We start from the raw sequence: 22,021 nt of genomic DNA on the forward strand, positions 1-22,021 counted from the left end.
GTGTAGTGTAGTTTTGAATAGTGAAAATATGAGTTCAACATTTAAAAACTACATCTCACCAAAGAATTCATCAGGTCTGTGCTTCAGGACCATTACAGTGATACTAGAATGACATGGATTTTTAAAAGGGCCTTGCAGAAGACATAGAGCCGTGCATTATAGAGTGTTCTGCTGCAAATCCTGTAAGCGGAGGACTAATGGATGAGGTTCCTGTGGGGCAATCAGTTGCTTTATGAGTCTGAGGCTTAATTCACCAGCAGGTAATTGATGTGAACACAACAGTAAGCCGCTGTGAACGGGCAGGCAGGTGGTGCGGGGTCTGGGGTTGGGGTCGGGCAGCCAGGTTCTGTAAAAGATTAATGCAAGACTACATTTTCACGCTGATTACTGGATAAGAAGCTTTGGTGTAGCTCCAGGCAACATGGGAGAGCCTCCAGGTGTGAGTGTGTCCTTGTACACACTTCCTCCAGCCAATCAGGGGTCTTTGCCCCCGCTGCCCAAGATTACAACCACAGATCTACAACACCTTCATTTAATCAAGCAATTAAGTGAATTGGAATTGCAAATGTCTCATTTAATTTCTTTTGCCTCTTCACTCATCTTTTTTTTTTCCTTAAGTGCCTACTAACTTTATAATCTGAGCTCTGGGGATCTCTGCAACTAAATGGAAATTTCAGCCACGTCAGACTTAAGCAAGCCTTGGGGACATCTGACACCAAGGATCTGATAAAACCATTATCATTATTATGCAACCCAAACCCACTGCCTCTTCAATCCACACTTCACATTACTGTATAGATCCAATATTTCTCTTCTTAAGACACCTGTTAACCATTCACATAAACAAGTGAGTCAACGTGGGTCTCGGAGTGAACAAGAAACTTCCATCCACCCGTCCGTCTGTCCATCTACGTTAATTACGCCACTTTCAGCAGATGGCCACATGTGACCTGAATCACCTCGTTAATAACCTACAGGTCTGCACTCAAGCAACCAGCGGTGCAGAGCACTCACGCTGGCACTTGGCCTTAACCATCAACTAGGAAGCCGAAGAAAACCTGAGTGGGATTGTATTATGTAACACGCAATTGCCACCTTTTCCCACGTGTGCAAATTCAGATTACATTGACACAAAGAGGTCTCTAATGCACATTTTGCCTCTTTGTTCCAACTCTTTTGCAAGACTACAGACGGGTTTGTTCGCATTTGTGTGCTCCTCCCACTCGTTTTACGACTGTGGAATGATATCGAGTGCTACATTATGCTACAATGAGTGGCAATGATGAGATGCGTCGTAAAACTACCGTCAACCCCCAAAAACAAAGAAAAAGTAAAACGGCGGCAGAACTATAATTAAAAATAAAAATAAAAATCTAAATTGTGGTTTGAAAACAGAAATCCAGAATGAGGTGTAATTTTCAAAATCCATAAATAATATGAAGACTAGTATCAAACGACTTCACTATCTGACATTGTGAATAAAAACAATACTCCATTAGCAAAGTAAGTTTAAAAGTCACATTAAAAAATAAAAAGGGCTTCACACTGCAGGTACAGGGGATACCTTTAATTTCAGTTGGTGTAACTGGAAAATGACCAATTTGTTGCCAGTCGGCAATTTCCAAAAGAGGTCAAACGGAGTCGACAGTGAAAAATCGTATTTACACAGTTCCATTGCGTTTGTAGCATTAAAAGTTGCCCAGCTTCCTGTGCCATGTGGGCGGGCATTAGGTGATCTCTTTAAACGCCCTTTTCTCCACATACTTGAGCTTGTATCTCCTCGTGAACCTGAGAGAAAAAGGGCGGGAACACGTTGTAAAAGACAATATTCAAAAATCAAATAAATATGCACATCAGATGAAAGCAAGACGAGCGGTTCTCACTTGGCTCGTTCTCTTGGCTCAATCAGATTCCTCTTCTGCAGGCTCTTGAAGCGATCCTTGAGGACACTGCCCTCTGGCTGCAAGGGCAGCACATTACAGCAGGTGAGGGCGGGAGAGGAGACCATCATAGACAATGTTTTCCCTTGAATTCAATGCCCAATTCCCACACAAAATTAAACCATCCCATTCACGTCACATAAGGATAATAGAAGCATTACATGAGCCATAATAGAAGGAGATAAGAGGGGGTCTGAAACCTTCCACCAGCAATTGGATCATAAATGGTGAAAATCCCTGCGGGAACCAATGGACCGCTTCAGTGTTTTGAGATTCTCTAAAGCGTATATAATTATCGCACAAGAGCACTCAAGACAATAGAGCGAACGAATGACGCAAAAAGTCATTACAGATAGAGACTGTGTCCCCGCCGTGGGGTAAGGTCAAAGCAGAGGAACAAAGAAAAGTTTCACAAGTTTTGTCAAGTACCTTAAGTTGTCGCAGGGAGCCGGCGAGCTCGTCGCTGAGCTGAACATTCAGGTCCTCTGGCTGAAACCTGCAAGCAAAGATCACTGCTTTACAGGCTAGTGGTTTATCTTATGTCAACAATGGTTTGTTGCATGTCAGCTGGGAGAGTTAATATGGATCAAGAGTCCAACAGTGATGCTGAGGCTCAACATGTCTCAACACGGATCCTTAACAGATAATGAAGTAGGAGATACAAGACATGAAGAGAAGTTAGAAGAAGAAAGACCTGAATAAACAGTCACGGAATGTTGTAGCAATGAAAACATTGAAATGTGTGATGATGCCGTTTTATCAGTACGGAAAAAAAACCCAATGAAAGCGTTTTAGTGAAAATATTTTTTCACTTTGGTGAAGTAAACACAAAACACGAAGAAAACATGGCGTGATGATGTGCCACTTTAAGGAGGAGCCTGAAGCACGTACTTGAGTTTGCCGAGGCGCCTGGGCTGCGCCTTCTGCGCCTCCTGATTGGCTTTCCGTATCTTCTGTCGACTGTTGGTTTCCTCCTCCCGCTGTTTGATGGTGGACTTTATGGAGCGGAGCTGGAAGAGCTGCTGCCGCTGGTCAATCAGCCGTCTGTCGGCCAGCCGCTGCTGCTCCTGGGATGTGTAGAGAGTGACACATGTTAGGGTTGTCAGATGAAACGATACCTTTGTGGAAGTACTCGTCATGTTGAGTGGGGAAAAAAAACAGGCATCAGCTGACCTTCATTTTTTCTGCCTTCTCTTTCTTTCTCTGTCTCTCTGTCTTTTTATCTGACAGTGTGATGCCTCCCACAGCCACGTCTTCCCCATCTTCATTAGGAGCAGATTCTTCTTCCTCCTCATCTTCTTCAATCAGGCCTTCCACCTGCTCTCTTAAAATTGTCTCCTGCCAAACAAATGAGAATGTGAAACAAAAGAAATGATTTAAAAAAGAAAAAAGAAAAGAAACCTTCTAAAGAGTTCACTGGGTCTAATAATGGAGATGGAGTGAGCATGTGCACCTCTGTTGCGGTGTCTTCTTTATTGACAGCCAGCTGCTTTTCAATTTTGTCTTCTTCCTTTTTCTTTTTGACCTCCACCTCGTGGGCTTCCTTCAGGAGGGCCTGTATTCAGGGGATGGGTGTGTCATTAGAGTAAGATGAGAAACAAGTTACAGATTCAACACACAGTATTTACAAATTAAGTGCCTATGGTACAAGTCTGCGGGGCCTATAGGTTGAGTTTTATCCAGTGCTTGTTCTTTTTTACCCAATTCTTTTTTTCAGCTGTCAAAAAGTGAGGGCAGGGCATTACCTGGTGGGAGAAGAAGTCTGGGTTGTAGGATCCTCCAGGAGCGATCACCTCCACTGCAGGAAGCACGGACGGCTTAGAGTTCATTCTCTCCGGACGCTGTGGAACACAAGATTCAGTCACATTAGTTCAATTTATGCCACTTTAGATTAGTTAGAAAAGATTAGTTTTCCTTAGCAGGTTTATTTGAACGTGAAGTGTAATCTCACCTTGACGCGCATCTTGCCGGTCTGCTGGAGGTACCAGGTGTCAGCAGAGGATTTGGCTAGGGTTCAAGGAAAAAAAAGAGCTTTGAACATCCAAGAATGTGCCTGGGCTTTAAGAACCCCATTATATTTTGTAATGTGAATAACAGTGTCTAGTCATTAGCATGAGCAGCACCACATCTTTTAACTTGTACACGTTTATCCTCAGATCCCAGACGACTGTACACATCACAATCGTCTGAGCTCCAAGTTGATCTTCACATTCCCATAAAGGAAATACTGGGAGCGCAAGGATGGGATCATCACCGGACAGATGCAGTACATACAAACTAGTCACGGGACACTTATTGGTTTCAAGGTAAACTACACTGGGGAAAAGTCATGGTTTTTAAAAGCTCTAGTATTTACGTCATCATTGCATCTCTGTCACAGGAGCTACTTTTTTTTTTTTAAGAAACACATTTTGGAGCAGTATTCAATATAATGTATAGGTTAGTTTGGCACACTATCATATGGATTCATGTCTGATACAAATTGCAAAAAATGCTAACAATAAAAGACTTACGCTCTTTGTCCCAGATGTCATAATAGTCTCTGTCTGGGTTGTTATTGGCCTCAGTTACGGCCTTCTTGGTCGTCCTCTGGACGGGCCGCCTGTTCAGAAGGAGTTTCTGCCGTCGTGTCACCACACCTTTGGCTGCCAAATGCTCGGCCCTCTGGGCAGTACGACGGAGTTTCTTGGCATTTGGTTTCTGATAGGCCAGCACACTAAAAACAGGAAGCACACAATTGGTTTGTCATGTGAAGCAGAAAAAAATAAATACAAATCAGAAATCAGAAAAGTGTTATGGAATATCCTTTGGACTACCTCAAAACCCAATGATGAAATGAGCATATGTAAATAATAAATAAATGTAACTATGATGAAAAAAAAAGACAAGGCTTGAGTCTGGAAGTTGTTTGTATGTGGTGTCATCTCTGCTTGCACATCCTCAGATCCAAGAATACTGTTCACATAACAGTCTCCTTAGCTCCTGTATTTTGTCTTCACATTTCCCTTAAGGAAATACTGGGAGCGCAAGGATGAGATCATCACTGGACATAACCAATAACATTTTTACACATTTATGGATTTATGATTTTGAGTGGGCACAATGAAAAATCACAGCAAATAAGTCACATAAAATCTTGAACTTCTTTATAAGCCGTTTTTGAGAACTGGCACTGAAGGGAAAGAAATCCCTATATTTTTCTATACCTATATAAATCCCTATAGGTTGTGACAAATACTGACTCTTTTGGTGGTGGCACAAGAGAATCGTGCTGCAAGATCAAGTCTATCCTCAGAGGCCGTGTATCCTTCCCTTTCCTCTTCTTTCCTGTAACCGGTTCTTCAACTACAAAGAAGAACAGATTTATTTCATAAATGCATTCACAAACAATACACGGGTAGGACAACAATGCAATCAAACCCATAAGCCGCTTTGTTACAATAAAATTGAAAATAATTCAACAGCTTGAGCACATATTTACCCTTCTGCTCAACTTTCTTGGGCTGTCCAACGTCCAAAAAGAACAAAGTGTCATCTGGCTTCTCAGACAGCAGACCACTGTAAATCAAAGAGTCACACGGTTTATTTGAATTCAAACAGAAAAGAAACACTTTAACGAAACAGCAAAATTCAATTTAAAAAAACAAAAAAAACAAGACAAAGACTTGCTGACGAATACAAAAAAAGGTCACTTGCTTGACCGAGATGAAATGTAAAATCATTTGAAACATCAGTCTGAACGTTGCAGCTTACACATTTAGCAGGGAAACTTGTAGAGAAGTACTTGAGAAATTTACCTAACAAAACGTGTTCGAACAAATAAACATTCAGGGGACATACGCGACATACGTGTCTCACGAAAAATCGGTAAACACTCACCAAAATTCGAGAAAAAAACATACATTCTTTCAATAAGCTCAATATAAAAAATTGACGTTTAAAAAAGGACTGCGCAGGCATTATGTTTACTTTAAAACGTAAACGTATACGGCTAGAAAACTTACCCTGTGGTCCTCTCTTGATGTCTGACGTCCTCTAAAAAGTCCTCTACGTCGTTGATATCGCTGTGTTTGTTCCAACTCTTCTTCTTATTCTTGTTTAAACGTTTTCTACGACTGCTGACGAGAGATGAGGGACCTGCGTTCGACTTTAAATTGATAAAACCAGGCTGTGATGCCACCACGCGTTTCAGCCTCCTGGCGGACGCCATGTTGGTGGGTTGAGAAAGAATCTGTTCTTCCTCGTGTGTTATAAGTGGGCAAAGAGGTCGCCACCTGCAGGATGGGAATTGTAACTGCTAACAAAAACATCTAAATAACAATTAAAATAGTTTCCCCCCCCCCCCCCCACATTGTCTAATATTTTATTAGAGAGTATAATACTGCGTTTGTTTTCATAGTGTGATCACTATCGTAGTTTGCCATCATTTCAAAAATAATCGAAATGTAATAATTTGTTAGTAAGTTTGTCTGGTTATTATGATTATTTTTTAATTAACTTAAAATAAATCGTTTGTTCCTAGCACAGAGTGCAAAAATATTAAATGTGCCTTTATGTTTGTGTGTCAGATAGCAACTGCTGTAACAGTTTTTGTTTTTATTATCAAATACCACAATTTCAGTACAAACAGTTTTTTTCCTGAAATTGTTAAATTCTTCTGAATAATGTTGAAATGACGTGTTAATTGCAGACTCGCAACATGCAATGTGATCATGAACTTGCTTATCATATGGCTGCATCTATAGCCTGTTTGTCCCAGATGCATCATGGGAAACGTGTCTCCTGTTGCTCTCCTATGTTCTTTTTCCTTTTTTCCTGCCTTCATTTTATTGCGAGAACAACGCTTTAGAGACTCGAGAATCAATTCTCATTTTGAGCGGCAATCTTTCCGGAAGTTTCCAAAGGTCGGTATGACGATTTCATTAAAACTATAATCTATCATCTAACGTCACGTATTTTTTCGGATGGAAGTGTTTTCGCGTTTATTTTCGTTTAAGAAAGACGCAAAGCAGTCGCGCTATTATCTGTCTGCTCGGGGAGTCGGGGACCTAAAAGGTGTTTCTGAAGCGGTCAAACTTGACACGGAAATGCGCCGAAAGCAAGGGGTCATCTGACAAAATATTGTTCATCAGTCGATCCCCAAACATGTGTAGTGTCGTTTGGAAAAATAATACCCCGCTTTCTCGCGGCGGTTTTTGAGATATCTCGACGTTTTTGTCACATCCTCTGCCGTATCCTACAACGATTTTTTTCCCCTTCCCGTTTACATTCTTCTAGCCAGCAGCCAGCCATCATCTGTATGTGCGCTTCTTTCTTTACACTGGGCAGCCGGGGCGGGCGGGATCGACTGGCTTCCTTCATTATAGCTCATTCTGAATAGAAAAACAAGGCTTCCTAGCGACCGGGTAGTCCGCGTGTCGTAAACTAACGAATCCTCGCTCGAGACGCAGGGGGCGGGCATCATGATGCAATAATTGCTCTATGATTGGTCGAACCGTTAACAACAACCCCCCAAGGAGGGATTTCTGCTGGGGTTGATTGGTTTGCATAATGAAGCACCTAAGCTTTGATTCGACGACTCTCCTGTCAATTTTGGCAATTTTATTGCATAAGGTCCCTGGAATACAAATAACAATTTCATGAGGCCGATTTTAGATGTACATACATAAATCCATAATAGGTGTAAATGTTATAATTACATTGAAATATAAAAGAAGTTGGAGTATTCAAAATAATAATGATGATGATGATACATTTAGTATTATTATTATTATTATTATTATTATTATTATTCACTAATTAAGCTTTGCCATATGCCCCTAGGTGATCTTAAGTAGCCATGGCCCGTACTAAGCAGACTGCCCGTAAGTCCACTGGAGGCAAGGCCCCTCGCAAACAGCTGGCCACAAAGGCAGCTCGCAAGAGCGCCCCTTCCACTGGTGGTGTCAAGAAGCCCCATCGTTACAGGTAAGACACTGAACATTTTGATGTGCCCCGTTGCTCATAGGGTTATTATTTCTTGATGAAACTGGAGTTGTTTTCAACTCAGAAAACTCCTTGGGGGCATATTAATAATAATAATATTAATAGGTCATTTAAGACACATTTTAATCAGCAAACACTTCAGGATAAAGCACACTGGAGACAACTATCATTTGATTTTATATTTCCTCACTTTCATAGGCCTGGAACTGTGGCTCTGCGTGAGATCCGTCGTTACCAGAAGTCCACTGAGCTGCTGATCCGCAAGCTTCCATTCCAGCGTCTGGTCAGAGAAATTGCGCAGGACTTCAAGACCGATCTGCGTTTCCAGAGTGCAGCTATCGGAGCTCTGCAGGTCAGAATCACTGTTAATACTAAGTGTAATTAAAATATGTACTTTTCACAATGACCTAAAAACATTGTTTTGACTCTCCCTCCTGCAGGAGGCCAGCGAGGCCTACCTGGTGGGTCTGTTTGAAGACACCAATCTGTGCGCCATCCACGCCAAGCGTGTCACCATCATGCCCAAAGACATCCAGCTGGCACGTCGTATTCGCGGAGAGCGTGCTTAAATTGGCTTTTTGATTACTCTTTCTTTTCCCTTTTCAGCCTCTATACTTAGTAGTTTGGTTTGAGGTTCAATATACATATATATCAAATGATTGTGATAACCGTATAATGTGTGATTTTTGTCTTCTTTGGTGCTACGAGTAGCAGTTTTCCTAGATCTCTTCATGTATGAATAAAATTTTGAATCACATTTATACTCATGCATCTAACTAGCTAGCTCAAGGAAATGCCTGACTTTCTCTTTCAGGTGTTTATATGGGCACGAATAGTAAGATCTGATCAGAACGAAATAGCATTAAGGATGAGACGTGGTCATCTTCAGGTGGACATATATTGGTATAATGAGTCTTCATTTTTCCCTTTGATTAGAAATTTGATGTACAAGTAGCGATTTTTCTTTCTTACAATAATGACGTACCTACTGTTAACTGTTGTATCAAAGACAAAATTTGATTTTGGGTGTCAATTTGAAATGTTAATGTGCTATGGTGCATTTTTGGCAGATTACAAGCGGCATATATGTAGCAGACCAATGTCGAACATGTTTTGATTTACAGCCACGTTCTCATGTCCAGGCATTGCTTGACTTTTTGTTCTTCTCTCAGGTTGATAAGGTAACCTTTTTTTTTTTTTGTACTGTGTTTCATTTATGTTGTAAGTCATTTTTAAAAGCAAAATATTTGTACTCTGAAAATCACATTCAAACATAAACAGATTCTTGTGGTAAAATAAGACAACTGTCTTCGTATTTATTACCTTGAGAAAACATACTTTTGTTTACAACAAACAAGAACTTCGAAATTGACATTTTCGAGGAGGGAGCAAACCAGTGCTTTGACAAAAATAAGTATACAGTCATAATTCACATGACTTCTTAAGTTTAATCATACAGCCAAAAACGTGCTACATTTTCTTAGGAAACAACGAAAGTTAGCTGAAAAAAATAACACTTGAGTAATTTGCATAATGTAACTCAGATAATAGGATATAAGAGCACGATTTCTTAATACTTTGCTAGCGTGAATTTAAGATGTGAATGAGGGCTTTCAGTTAACCAGCTGTCACACTCAATAGCTCATTATTCAAAAATACATTAATGTTCAGGGGTTAACTAGGACTACTGTATTATTAACAGCCGAGCAGCGAGACCTTTAAAGCGCATAGTGTGAAACTTTCGGTTCTACCGCGTGGTAATGTTTACACACAATGAGAAGATGCGAGACCTTCGAGGCCAGGCTGTATGAGTCACACGTGCCCATCTGTCTTTAAAATAAAACCCTTGAGCCCTAAAACGACGACAAAGCGAACATTAACCGCGTTTCAAGAACGAATCTTAAAGAAATGTGTCAGAAGACTGCCACGGGAGTGTTGTGAACACTGTTGCATTGTGGGACAGCCGTTTGACGCGGCGGCCATTTTCCCGCTGGACGGCCGCTGCTTCCCATTGTGGATACGAAGAAGAAAATAAGAGACGAGCGAAACATTTCTCGCGACTTCAACTCACTTTGCCCTTAGGTAAGCCCACCCCCGCGCGCCAGTCTATTCTCTAACTAACTTTGTGTTTCTTAACTTTTAATTGTGTGTATTTGGGGAGTGTTAAACCACGAGAAAAGCTTGGAAATTGTCGTGTGAAAATAATTACACACTGGGGCTGTCGAAACGACGGCGAAATGCAGCCTTTACCGCAGCCGTTCGGACCAGAGAAATTTCGGTTTCAAATCATGCGCGGGTTCAGCTCGATGCTATGCCGTCGCGAGGACGTGTTCGGCTCTCCTGTGTCCACGTATGAGTTCCTTGGAGTGTCTTCTGTCTTCACATCTCAATTTCCGATGCGGGGGTTGCGCGATTACTTCCAAAATTTAACTTGTTTACGTGCTACTCCTTTGCTCTTCTGCCCCGAGTCTTTATCCCGTTTGCGCATCAAACCGCCGCCATCATCAGAGCGCGGTGGGCGGGACTTGCAGCTGGGGAAGGCAATTGTAGAGTCCGCCTACTGCGAAGCTTAAGGAGACGATTGGCTGTACTCTCCTATTATCGAACTACGTATTTGTGTACAACCAATAGCGCAGTCGTTCTTTTTTTGATTGACGTGCCTTGTGATAAGGAAGTCTATGGTATGTTTATTTACCTAAAAAGTTTACTCAAGTTTTGCGCGTTTTATTTTAAACGGCTACAGCAACTAAAATGGATATGTATCGTAACTAACGGCGGTGTAATTAAAAACTACCGAATGTTTTCATTATTCGTCTGGGTTATGACGCAAATGTCCTTTTCTTTGCGCGGCTAAATTTTTAGATACGTAGACAACGGACATTAAAGCAAAAGAATAGACTAATTAAAACAAAATATGTAACTTTAATCTCTTAATATAGACTAAAGTGAATTTCATATAGTTTGTGTGTTGAAAAATACTTGGAACTGTAAAGTATTTTTGAAGTCATCTAATCACAGGCTACTAAAAGTCAAAGTGGAAGAGTTTACGTGGATTTACTGTGGATTGTGATTTTGCTAACAGCTGACTTGTTCTACAAATTTTCCAACGCAGGTGATCGTAAGTAGCCATGGCCCGTACTAAGCAGACTGCCCGTAAGTCCACTGGAGGCAAGGCCCCTCGCAAACAGCTGGCCACAAAGGCAGCTCGCAAGAGCGCCCCTTCCACTGGTGGTGTCAAGAAGCCCCATCGCTACAGGTAAGTTGAGCATGAACAGCCTCCATGTGTACTTGTACTGCATGATATGACCGGTTATTCATTGCATGTGTTTTTAATTAAAGGCCTGGAACTGTGGCTCTGCGTGAGATCCGTCGTTACCAGAAGTCCACTGAGCTGCTGATCCGCAAGCTTCCATTCCAGCGTCTGGTCAGAGAAATTGCGCAGGACTTCAAGACCGATCTGCGTTTCCAGAGTGCAGCTATCGGCGCCCTGCAGGTATGTGTTACGGTTAAATTTGCATTCTGCCCAAAGGACGGCTTTAAAAATCTAAAGCTTAGTACTTGAATAGGATACAGTAAAGGCTTGACATTAAAGCCAAGTCATGGACTTGTGCGCGTGCATTCTCAGAATGAATACTGGCAGTATGTTAAATAAGTATGGCGGATAAATCATGGGATGTAATCTGAAGTCTGTTACAAATTGCGTGGACCAAAAAAGGTTAACAATATAAGGTACACTGACACCTTGCTTTCCCTGTTTTCCCTCTCTGCAGGAGGCCAGCGAGGCCTACCTGGTGGGTCTGTTTGAGGACACTAACCTGTGCGCCATCCACGCCAAGCGTGTCACCATCATGCCCAAAGACATCCAGCTGGCACGTCGTATCCGCGGGGAGCGCGCATAAACATTTCTCCTGCTCTCTTCTTTTCACCTCTTCCAGCCCTTCCATCACTGGTCTATCTCTATCCCTCTCCCTCCCGTCCCCACCTTCTCTCCCCCTCTCCCCTTCCCTGTGTTGGTAGTGTGTAGAGGAAAACTGATTATATTATGAATAAAGTGTATAGTTGTGTTTTTCTTAGTGCTCTTGGCAACAGAATTCGGGGGTACTCTCTTTTGTGCATGTAGCGCTTCTTTGGTGATGAGATCTTTTCAAGCACACATCTCAACAGATTGCATTATTTGCGAGTTAAATGTACGGCATTGTATGGTTTGTGGATCAAATGGGTAAAAGCGTGGACTGAAATAATGTAATCTGGGGGGCAGGCAGGAGGAGAGGATCACTATTTGTCTGCTGAGGGAATCATTCTCTCCAGCAGGGTGCTAGAAGAACTTGGTTCTCTTCTGCTGTTAAAAGTCTGCTGGCCTCGCTACAGAGAACATTTCATTCTCTTCTAGTTGAGGCTTGGTATTTCTGTCCCACTACATGTGTGCGTGAACATGTCTGATCACCAAAGGGAATTGTATACAATCCATCAGCATCTTTGGAGAAGATCATTCTAGGTTTGTTTTTTTTTCATATGGCATTTAGATTTCTTTTTATCTCATGCACAGTTTTTGTTTCACTTTAGACTTTAGTTGAGTACATGAAGATTGGGGAAAATCTGTACTAATACAAAGAACAAAACATTTGATTTAAAAAAAACAAAAAAAAAACAGAAATATGAAGCTACTGACATGTTTTGGCGCCAAAGTTAGACCTAGACCTTCCAAGTAACCTTTTTCCTCAGGTCTCACTTGTTTTGTGGTGATGACATTGGTTTCATGTAATTATTAAAATCCAAAGCTTGAGAGCTCATGCTTCTTGTAAAAATGTTTTTAACTGGCTTTCTTTTTTTAAATTCAAAACCGCTTTCTCAAAGGTTCATTAAAATTGTTCAAAAAAGTTCAAATAATTTTTTATAAAGAATGAAGACCAATCGGAATGTCAGTTATCAGTATCACATTTTAAACAAAATTCCAAATTGTGTTCCTGTAAATGCCCCAGATTTTCTTTTACCTTCTGGTTTAGTTGGTTATCTTTACCGTTTCTCAGGTTGACTCTTCACACTTTTAACTTAATTTTATTTTATTTTCCTTTTTTGCTTTTTTGAAATGTTAAGGATAATGTTTCAGTCAAATGATGTTTGTAATTTCCAGATTTGTCATATAAAGTGGTAATAAATGGATGTTACACACACACAACTGACTCACACATTTTCTAATGTAGACCTTTTAGCATATCAATTCGAATTTAAATAATAATCATGCACATAATATAACTTGCAATATTTTTAAATCGTGCTATAATATGCACTTAGAGTGAAATTGGCCATTTTAATTCAGCTAAAACGTCATGGGAGTTTCAGTACTGCTCGACTTCTACGTTTGTGCCACTAGATGGCAGTGCAACCTTACATTGCTCTCAATCTCAATAAAACGACGGAGGCGATTCGTCTTTGCAAAAGTTCAAATTAGTTTTCTTTTAGGTTCAGCCTTGAATAATTAATAGAATTGTTTTCTTTAGTCTGTTGAGACTTCCGTCTGAGCAATCAATGGAAACTTTCGCAAGCAGTTACGATCGTTGGGACTGACCACAGTTCAGTGGCAGCGACGGGCATTTCCCAACTCAGTGGACGTTTCGAAACCAAGGCCCGCATCAAACAGACTAATCGCAAACCCAGTGTTCCACGCAAACACTTGGCCAAACAGGCTGCTTCTAAAAGCGCTCATCGCACCGGTTCCATCAAAAAGTCCGAACCCGACTCCGCAAGTTAAAGACAGGCATGCACAGCCCACACAAGTTTCTTGAGCCATGCTTTGAGCTAGTCGTGACATAAAGTAATTCTAGAAGACTTCTCTGTGTTGGGTCCGCAGGTGCTCCTCTGCAGGAGATCCGTAAGCCGACTTACCGGAAGTCGGCGGTGCTCCTGATTGGCCTGCTTCACTCCAGACGCCTGATCAGTGAAATCGCGTTCGACTGCCTCTTTTCTTTTTTCTTTTTTGCACCACTAGATGGCAGTGCAAGGTCATTTTGTTGTAAAAAAAAAAAAAAAAACAAAAAAACAAAAACAAAAAACAAAAAAAAAAATCTATTTAACAACAATGCAGTTTCAGTCTGAAATTGAAATCCCCATGCTTCTCCATCCAGATCTTTACATCTTCAAACCAGGGATGCAGCCTCAAACAATTTTCTAAAAATAAAAAACAAAAATGGACCATGTATTAAATGATTGGAATAAAGGGTCATTGTACATTAAAGAAATAAATTAATTTTACCTGGAAGAATATATACTGAGCAGATGAATGTATCCACGCAGATGTGAAATAGCAGCCACACAATTAATACCATTTCTGGGTTCCGGGGTTCATTCCCTTCGTCAGTGTTTCATTTCATCCTTCTACTTCCTTGATTAAAAGAGATAAAGCTGTGGCCTCAGCCATATTCATTACAATGAAACACACACACGCACACAGAAACACACACACAGAAACACACACACAGAAACACACACACACACACACACACACACACACACACACACACACACACACTTTTACCCATGTCACTGTGGCCCTGGCAACACTTATTACAATGAAACACAGACAAACAAACATCTAATCAAACACCAGCAGTTAATCCTGTTGTTTTGAATACACACACCACAGCCACAGTGGTACGTATAGAAATGCAGGTGGAGTAATCATTTTAGTGTGAAGGGTCAGCTCTGGCCACCACCAACATTCAATATGATGCTGCTCCATTTCAAATTATTATGTTCAGCCACTCTGAATCAGTTGAATTAGTCTGATCTTTCTAATCAAGAATGAGATTTTGCTATTTTCAAAAACAGATTTGACACAGCGTGTACTGTCACTGTTTCAGCTTCAGCAATATAGTACAGGGTTCTTTTTCATTAAATTCCTACTTCAAATGTAGATCTCTAATTAGTCTAGTCCTTATCCTCCCTTTTTCTGTTCTATATTTATATTTTGACTACCAGCCAGTAAAACACTTCTATTCACCTTTCTGGGTATGTAAACTAACAATTTAGTAATACTTTTCTTTTTAACGGCAATTCTCCTAACTACAGAAAAGATTTGTGCTTTCAATGTTAACCAGATATTAATTCATACAATATCTTTTCCAACCTCAGACTCCAACTTTATCCTGTAAAGATATAGAAATTGTAAAAGAAAAAAAAAAAAAAGAAAGAAAGAAAGAAAGAAAGAAAATGTATACCATGCCTTGGTACTTCTGTGTTGGCTAGCAAACTGCTCTTTTTGAAAAGTTAAATGCAGTTGGTGTCTGGTAAATCGGAAAAATCGTTGTTTTGTGGACTAGAATCATCAGCATCAGAAAAAAAAAAATCTATTTGCAGTTCAAGACATGTATATGCATCTCTGCTTTCTCTACAAGGCTGCTGTGATATTGTTTATTATTATTTTGTACTGTTTTTGTAGTGGCTCAACAAGCTTTCCAAGTTCACATCTATGAAGTATACGTGCATAGTTATTTTTCTGACTTTCTGCGATTTTGTGTGTGTGTGTGTTTGTGTATGCTTGTGTGTGTGTGTGTGTGTGTGTGCTCATGTGTGCTCGTGTGTTTGCACACGCATGCGCCTTCCTCAAGGTCTGCGTAGCTGTGCTCCATCTGTGGCACTCAGGGGATTAAAGCCAATCTGTCTGTCTGCTGCTCAAAATGCTGACCGTCAGACCAGCACCAGATTAACACAGTGCTGGGATTGGAAGGGGGCGGGGGCGGGGTGGGGTGGGGTAGGGTGGGGGTGCTGCAGGTGGAGCAGAGACGCGGGCCAAATGGGGTGTTGGGATAGAGGAGGTCGGATGGGTGGAGGGGAGGGAGGGAGGGAAGGGAGAGAGGGAGACAGACGTTTGTCTGCGTGTATGTGTACACGTCTAAAAGTGGATGTTCTTGTACGACCGGCCTCATATGGACAAACATCCGTCGGGCACAGACTAATTGCTGGTGCTGCTGTAAAATGTGATTTCGGGAAATGTTCCCATGTGCCACACATAAGCAAAACCTTTATTTGCCAAATGCAATACGCTGATAGTGATGCACAGTTTGACTTCTCGCCAGTTCTAATTTTTCCAATATGTTCTGGCTAACACAGCTTGTTTCCAGTCTCTGGCAGTAGGAATGATTGCAAAAGACTCTAAGCTGATGACAAACTACTGCGACAGTGTGTGGACAGTCAAACATTTTGTCAACATGTAAATGAAATGTAAAGTTAATAAAACAAGACTTTGTTTAAGGTTGAAAACCGTACTACTGTGGTTATATTGTATATTTATCAGCTCGTACATTTGGAAATCAGACCGCGCAAACAATTATAATTTCATTAGAGACAAGCTGACAAAAACCTGGTTGTTTCTGAGACGTCTAAAAAAACAACAATTTACAGACACCTATTAATATATTCTGAATGTAATGCAATATTTACTGTTTCCTGTAGTCACAAAAACAGACAATACACCTCCCAATCTGAGACCGCAGACATCAAGGTGTGGCTGTGCAGCGGTTGGGTCTCAAAGAGGGTTGGGTGGGTTCAGGCTGGATGAGACCTCTGAGATTAATGCAGCAGTCAGTGCACAGACTAGACCCACTGGGGGTGCATGGGGAGTCAGGAATTACTTCATGGGATTAAACATGTTTAGCCACTGGTTGAGCCTGGCAGAACATACTGGGTAGACGCTCCACCAGTGTCCCAGCAGGCACTGGGCTTGGCACACGCAGTGTAACAGGAAGAGGTGGCCTTTAAAAAAACGGAATTAATTCACAGTTTCAATCATGCGGAACAGTGTTTTCAACTTTTTTATATGCTGAGAAAATCCCATGGCACACCGTGATACAAAATATTATAAAGTTTACACTTTTTAGCCTAATAATGACAATATAGTCTCTTAATTTATCTATTCTCACTCAGTGTGAAACCCGGGCCTGTTCAGACGCACACAAAGCCGATATCCTGGGTGGAATTGGGGGAGGAAAATTGTTTTTGGACCAATTAAGAGAAATTGGTGATTGATGCAGAGTTTGGTATTGTGATGATTATACAGTGTATATAGTATTGTTTGTATATAGTTAGTTATTCAAACAATTTTGCCAGCAATATCTTTTTAATTAAAATGTCGGTTCAGTTTTACAGGACTGCAACTAGCTTTGGAGTTTCTATATGCAACCGTGCTTCATTTGCAAAAATTTACATCTGCAAAAAAGAAAACCTGAAGCCAAGAAATAAATAGCAGCCATTGAAATAATCCCACTTCCAATTAGAGAGACTTTGACTTGCCTTGCACTACCAGTGTGTGTGTGTGTGTGTGTGTGTGTGTGTGTGTGTGTCCAGCAGGCCATGTGCTCCTGCAGTCACACTGCTACCAGAACTGAGATGGGAGGGAGCGGACACGAGTCTCTGCGAACACGCGCTGCTCTCAGTTTCCCTGCGTGCGTCTCTCAACGGCTCCCCCAATAGGCCGGATGCAGCATTACAATACAGGGACAGGAGAGACAATAAATTACTGAGTAACCTTTAAACTGCTTTCAAGATGTGCGGCGAACTTGAAAATGTGCTTCTGACTGAAACTATTTCGGCAGAGAAAATACATTATGTTTTATTTTATTTTTTAAATGCTATATTCCTTTATAAAGGATTTTTGTTATTCTTTCTGAATGCAATTTTATTACCAATTTCTTGAAGGATCGGAGTACTTTAATTATTCATTTATACACATTATAGATTATCAGGTTTTTTTTATTTATTGACTCATATCAAATCAAATATTCTTTCTATGTCTTTTTTCCTCCGTGCCTATAAAAACTTAAGTTGTTTGACTTGAATTGTTTTAGCTTTTTTATATATGTATATATATGTATATATATATATATATATATATATATATGTATATGTATATATATATATATATATATATATATATATATATATATATATATATATATATATATACATATATACATATATATATAAAGAAAGTATTTGACAAATAAGACATCAGTAGTGCTTTTTATCTAAACAAAAAAAACAAACAAACATGTTTTCAAATATGATAGCGTCTTGTTTTTTGTAGAGATACTAGAGTTGTTACAAGCCATTAATGTGAACCTCTCCATCCATCCATCTTCAATACCCGCTTCTCTGTATAGGCACTAAATATATACATGCCAACACACAGTCAATATTTGTGCAAGTGTGGCTCCTGTCACAAACAGAGTCGTGTTTATTGTTAATGGCTTTTAGAAAAAAAAACTGAGTGAAAGAGATGAAACAAACATGTTGACTTGTTTCAAGGGGGAAGTGTGTGTGTGTGTGTGTGTGTGTGTGTGTGTGTGTGTGTGTGTGTGTGTGTGTCTGAGTAATATTTTGCAACTTAATGGAGCACCCCCTGACCTCCCCACCCCATCAGTTCGTGATTGGTCTGCGGCTCCAGCATCGCGGATTAGACCATGTTTCCCCACTTTACGTGCTGTCCTCTCTCTCTCCCTCCATCTCCCTCACTTCCCCCTCCCCTCTTTTTTCCTCTCTTTTCTATTTCTCTCTCTTTCCCTGTGCATCACATGATCCGTTACATCACGGGATTGAGGTCAGAGCTGGATTAGGCTGAGCTACGTGAGTGAGCGAGCGAGAGGAGGCAACGCTGAAATTACTGAAAGTGAGGGAGGCAAAGTGTGTGTTTGTGTGTGTGTGTGTGTGTGTGTGTGTGTGTGTGTGTGTGTGTGTGTGTGTTTGCGTGTGTGTGGCAGCTGAGTGGGGAAGGGGGGAGAGGTGTTCAGGCGGCCTGCAGATGAAGAGCGGAAGAAGAGGAGAGGGGAGAGTGAGAGATGAGTGATTGAGACAAAGGACGGGCGGCAGATTGGAGGGATGAAGATGGAGGCAGGGGTCTCCATTAAAAGGGGGGGCAGAACAATGCAGATGTTCTGTGGCGCTTCCGTTTCTCTCATCCTGGGGACAATGTGTGCAGAAGGTCATCGCAATAAAGCACCTTTGAAAGTCACACTGAGCTCGGACAGGAAGTCACTCTCCTCTGAAACAGTCTTTAGAATATCTAAATGTTTGACATCATCACCAACAACAACAAGCCCAAGTCATTAAAGCTCCCGTATACACACATTATTTTTGCATACCCGTGACCCTGAGCTCGGGAGTAAGCGGGTATGGAAGATGAATGAATGAATGAATGTTATTTTCAAATCTTCATTTTTTTTAAAAAAAAATCCCAGACATCCAAAAAGTGAATGGCAAAGATCAATAGTAAGTCATTTGCCAGAAGATGCGACACTAGACAATGAGAACATGTTGTAGTTCCACAGTTTTCATTCATGTAGCCGCTCTTTACCTTTGACGCTCAGGTGTCTTCAATGTCCGTCCGTCATACCAGCACCACTACAACATTCATAAATTGATGAGACGTGGGTTCCATTTAACTCGTTTATTTTCCTTCTTGACTTTTTGGTTCGAGGCAACAAAGACAACGTGAGGTCAAAAGAATTTTTGGCTCCCCAACCACTCCGGCTTGACCCGCTTTCCATCAAACAAACATTTCGGCCATTTTCTTTTTTTTTCTCGACGTAAAATAGCTGCGGGTCACCTTTCAAAATAAAATACATCCTTTCCAGCTTATAATTAAATACAATTAAAGATAAATCATGAAATGGTTCTCTAAAGCAAATCATTCATAAAATTATTTACATGCTGAAATAAAATGTACATTTAGGCACCTACACACGTGTTTAAAGTTCTGTATGTTCATCTTGAGATATTTGGTTTTCACCCTTCGCCCTGCATTGGGCAGCCTTAACAATTGCTGGGTTGCCAGTTTGTTGTCATAAACCTGGGGGCAAGGGGTTGGCAACCTTTTGTGATGTCACATCGTGTTTTTTCCATTGGAACATGGCATTGGTCCGACCTCCCCAAACCCCAACCCTCACCCTACCCCTAACCCTACACCTAAACGTAATGGGAGGTCAGACTCATGGGCAGTTCCCATTATCCACACTCTTCTTTGGAGTTACTTGGACTTACTGACCGTCTTATTATTGTCAGACACCAGAAAAGTGAGTTTTACATGAGAGAGAAATCTATCCATGAAGTATGCTCGGCATTTAACTTGCCATCTGGTTTTTGGAGGCTGATTGCTTCATTTTATAAAACGACTGACTTACAGAAGGCTTGATTATGTGTACTATTAAAATTAGAAGATGATAGCTAAATTATTTTGTATCTGCATTTGTCCTGGCTATCAGGACCTAACAACAAATTCGGGCCACAGTGTGCGGTCCTGATACACTTTAGGATTCAGGGACTGTGTGCAGGCCTGGCAGGGATCAGGGGTCAGGGGACAGAGGAGTCAGACTGTGGATTAGACAGTGGACAGTGACCACAGTCAGCCCGGGCTTCCTTCACACTTCTCTGAAACCAGTAACTGTCAACAAAAAATAAATTCAAAAAGGCCTTTTTGTTTGCAGTGAAATTAGGAGAGCGCCGGCCTTTGTCATTATCGTGCATCATGTGAACAGAAATCAGAAATGATAAAGATTTCATAAACAGCCTCGTTGATTGTTTTCCTGTGTTTATTTAACCTTCAGGATAATGTGTGGTGTCAGGTCAGGGTCACCCATTTTAATTTAAAAGGTCAAAGTGTAATCAACGGTACTTTTCGTCCCATGATGCACTGGGACACGTGAGAGCATCTGTCACTGGGGAGCGCATTGGAACCAATTTGCCATCCGAAGACGGAGAAGATTTTAATCCCAAGCCAATGAAAATGTCAAACGTCCGCAGAAAGGATGGACGTGAGGATGCGGAGGAGAGAGTGACAGCTTGGAGAAAAAGATGAGGAAGAGGATGGACGAGGAGGAGGAGGAGGAAGAGGGAGAAGGTAATCCCGTCTAATTCACTTAGTGTTGCGCTGAGGGAGCAGGAGCACTAAGAGGATTTGGGACATTCTCTAAATTAGATCAGCAAGAATAACAAACTGCGAGGAGAGGTATGTCAGAGGGAAGCAGGGGGCACACGGACAGGTTGGCACAGAGGGAAGGGGGCAGAGCAGGGAACGTGACAGGGCCGAGGTGAAAGCAGGAGCACGAGGAGATTGACAGCTGAGACGGAGGACGCATGAGGGAAGTTTGTTTTGCCTCACTTGGGGTAAACAAAAGTGAGCAAAGCTTGGAAAGGTCAAAGTGCAAATAAAGGTCTCGATGGCCAAGGTAACCAACAAAAACATTACGTTTAAAGTTGAAGATTAAAGTCCTGCCCCCTAAAAAAAACTCCCGCCAGCCAGACATACCATTAATCTGTGACTCTAAACTCTCTCCCATTGACTATTAGTGATATTAACTAGGTGTTAAGTTGTAATCTGCCGTAAAGCCCTGAGCAGAAGTGTATGGCTGAGGGGTGACAGTGGACGGTTGATCCATTCATACTGTAATACTGATCCTGTTACCACTACCAGCTGCAGATCACTCACACCGACTTACACTGCGCCGCCGCCTGGTTTAGCAGCATTTACGGCCCGTGCACAAATCTCATTTGATAACTAATACAATTGATTTTGGGGTGGGATCAATTAAACACCCGTCGGTTTATCACCTAATTTGCGTCGTTAGACTTTGTACGCAGCTGAGGAGAGTTGATGGCGGCATACTGAAGACCGAGTGCATACTATCAAACAACAGGCTAACCGGAAAGTGAGAAAAAACCTGAAATTATTCATCATTTTTAACGGTTGAGTACTGTTATTGCTGGTTAAGAATGCAACAGGTGTTTCTTTTTTGTGACTTTATCCAACTTAGAACAAATGCATGCATTTCCTGTTACATGTTAAACAATGGGCCTTTCATCAATAATGGCCCCTGCTTACGAAACATAAAGGCATTGGGATTTTATTGCGCTCTTACACAACATGTTTGAAATTTTTCTGATCATACTCTGAAATAATCTCAGCTCTTTTAGCATGCTTGATGACTGCCGTCTGTTTCCATCCTTATAAACACATTACTGTGCCTGCTTTCTTTCTTTTTCTTTTTTTTTTAACATATTGGTATATAGTTTGGCCATTGTGGGTATATGTGCGCGTGCAAGCGCTGGAC

At 41.2% G+C, this 22,021-nt stretch overlaps 3 protein-coding genes across 7 annotated transcripts; 2 read left to right on the plus strand and 1 right to left on the minus strand.

Moving 5' to 3' along the window:
- Nucleotides 1-1,554: 1,554 nt before the first annotated feature.
- Nucleotides 1,555-6,257, minus strand: nop53 (NOP53 ribosome biogenesis factor). Its single transcript, XM_076049926.1, has 12 exons — nt 5,945-6,257; nt 5,422-5,498; nt 5,183-5,285; nt 4,454-4,656; nt 3,892-3,947; nt 3,686-3,781; nt 3,394-3,495; nt 3,114-3,278; nt 2,832-3,007; nt 2,370-2,436; nt 1,884-1,960; nt 1,555-1,788 (listed from the first exon to the last, which is right to left on the minus strand). The coding sequence occupies exons 1-12, from the start codon at nt 6,148-6,150 to the stop codon at nt 1,728-1,730; spliced, it is 1,389 nt and encodes a 462-aa protein (XP_075906041.1). The 5' UTR covers nt 6,151-6,257; the 3' UTR covers nt 1,555-1,727.
- Nucleotides 6,258-6,704: 447 nt separating this feature from the next.
- LOC142903998 (histone H3.3A) lies at nt 6,705-13,101 on the plus strand. Of its 4 annotated transcripts, none has more exons than XM_076049929.1 (4): nt 6,705-6,844; nt 11,038-11,181; nt 11,265-11,418; nt 11,696-13,101. In XM_076049929.1, the coding sequence occupies exons 2-4, from the start codon at nt 11,054-11,056 to the stop codon at nt 11,822-11,824; spliced, it is 411 nt and encodes a 136-aa protein (XP_075906044.1). In that variant the 5' UTR covers nt 6,705-6,844; nt 11,038-11,053; the 3' UTR covers nt 11,825-13,101. The 4 variants fall into 4 exon arrangements, with proteins under 4 accessions (XP_075906044.1, XP_075906045.1, XP_075906043.1 ...); XM_076049930.1 differs by having other exon boundaries at nt 6,710-6,848; XM_076049928.1 differs by lacking the exon at nt 6,705-6,844 and adding an exon at nt 9,823-10,007.
- Nucleotides 6,706-9,229, plus strand: LOC142903999 (histone H3.3A). Of its 2 annotated transcripts, none has more exons than XM_076049932.1 (4): nt 6,706-6,844; nt 7,764-7,907; nt 8,124-8,277; nt 8,366-9,229. In XM_076049932.1, the coding sequence occupies exons 2-4, from the start codon at nt 7,780-7,782 to the stop codon at nt 8,492-8,494; spliced, it is 411 nt and encodes a 136-aa protein (XP_075906047.1). In that variant the 5' UTR covers nt 6,706-6,844; nt 7,764-7,779; the 3' UTR covers nt 8,495-9,229. The 2 variants fall into 2 exon arrangements, with proteins under 2 accessions (XP_075906047.1, XP_075906048.1); XM_076049933.1 differs by having other exon boundaries at nt 6,720-6,848.
- Nucleotides 13,102-22,021: the final 8,920 nt, after the last annotated feature.

This window comes from Nelusetta ayraudi, unplaced genomic scaffold (assembly GCF_046127955.1).
Source record: "Nelusetta ayraudi isolate G7.1 ecotype Tasmania unplaced genomic scaffold, CSIRO-AGI_Nayr_v1 ptg000120l, whole genome shotgun sequence".
NCBI lineage: Eukaryota > Metazoa > Chordata > Actinopteri > Tetraodontiformes > Monacanthidae > Nelusetta > Nelusetta ayraudi.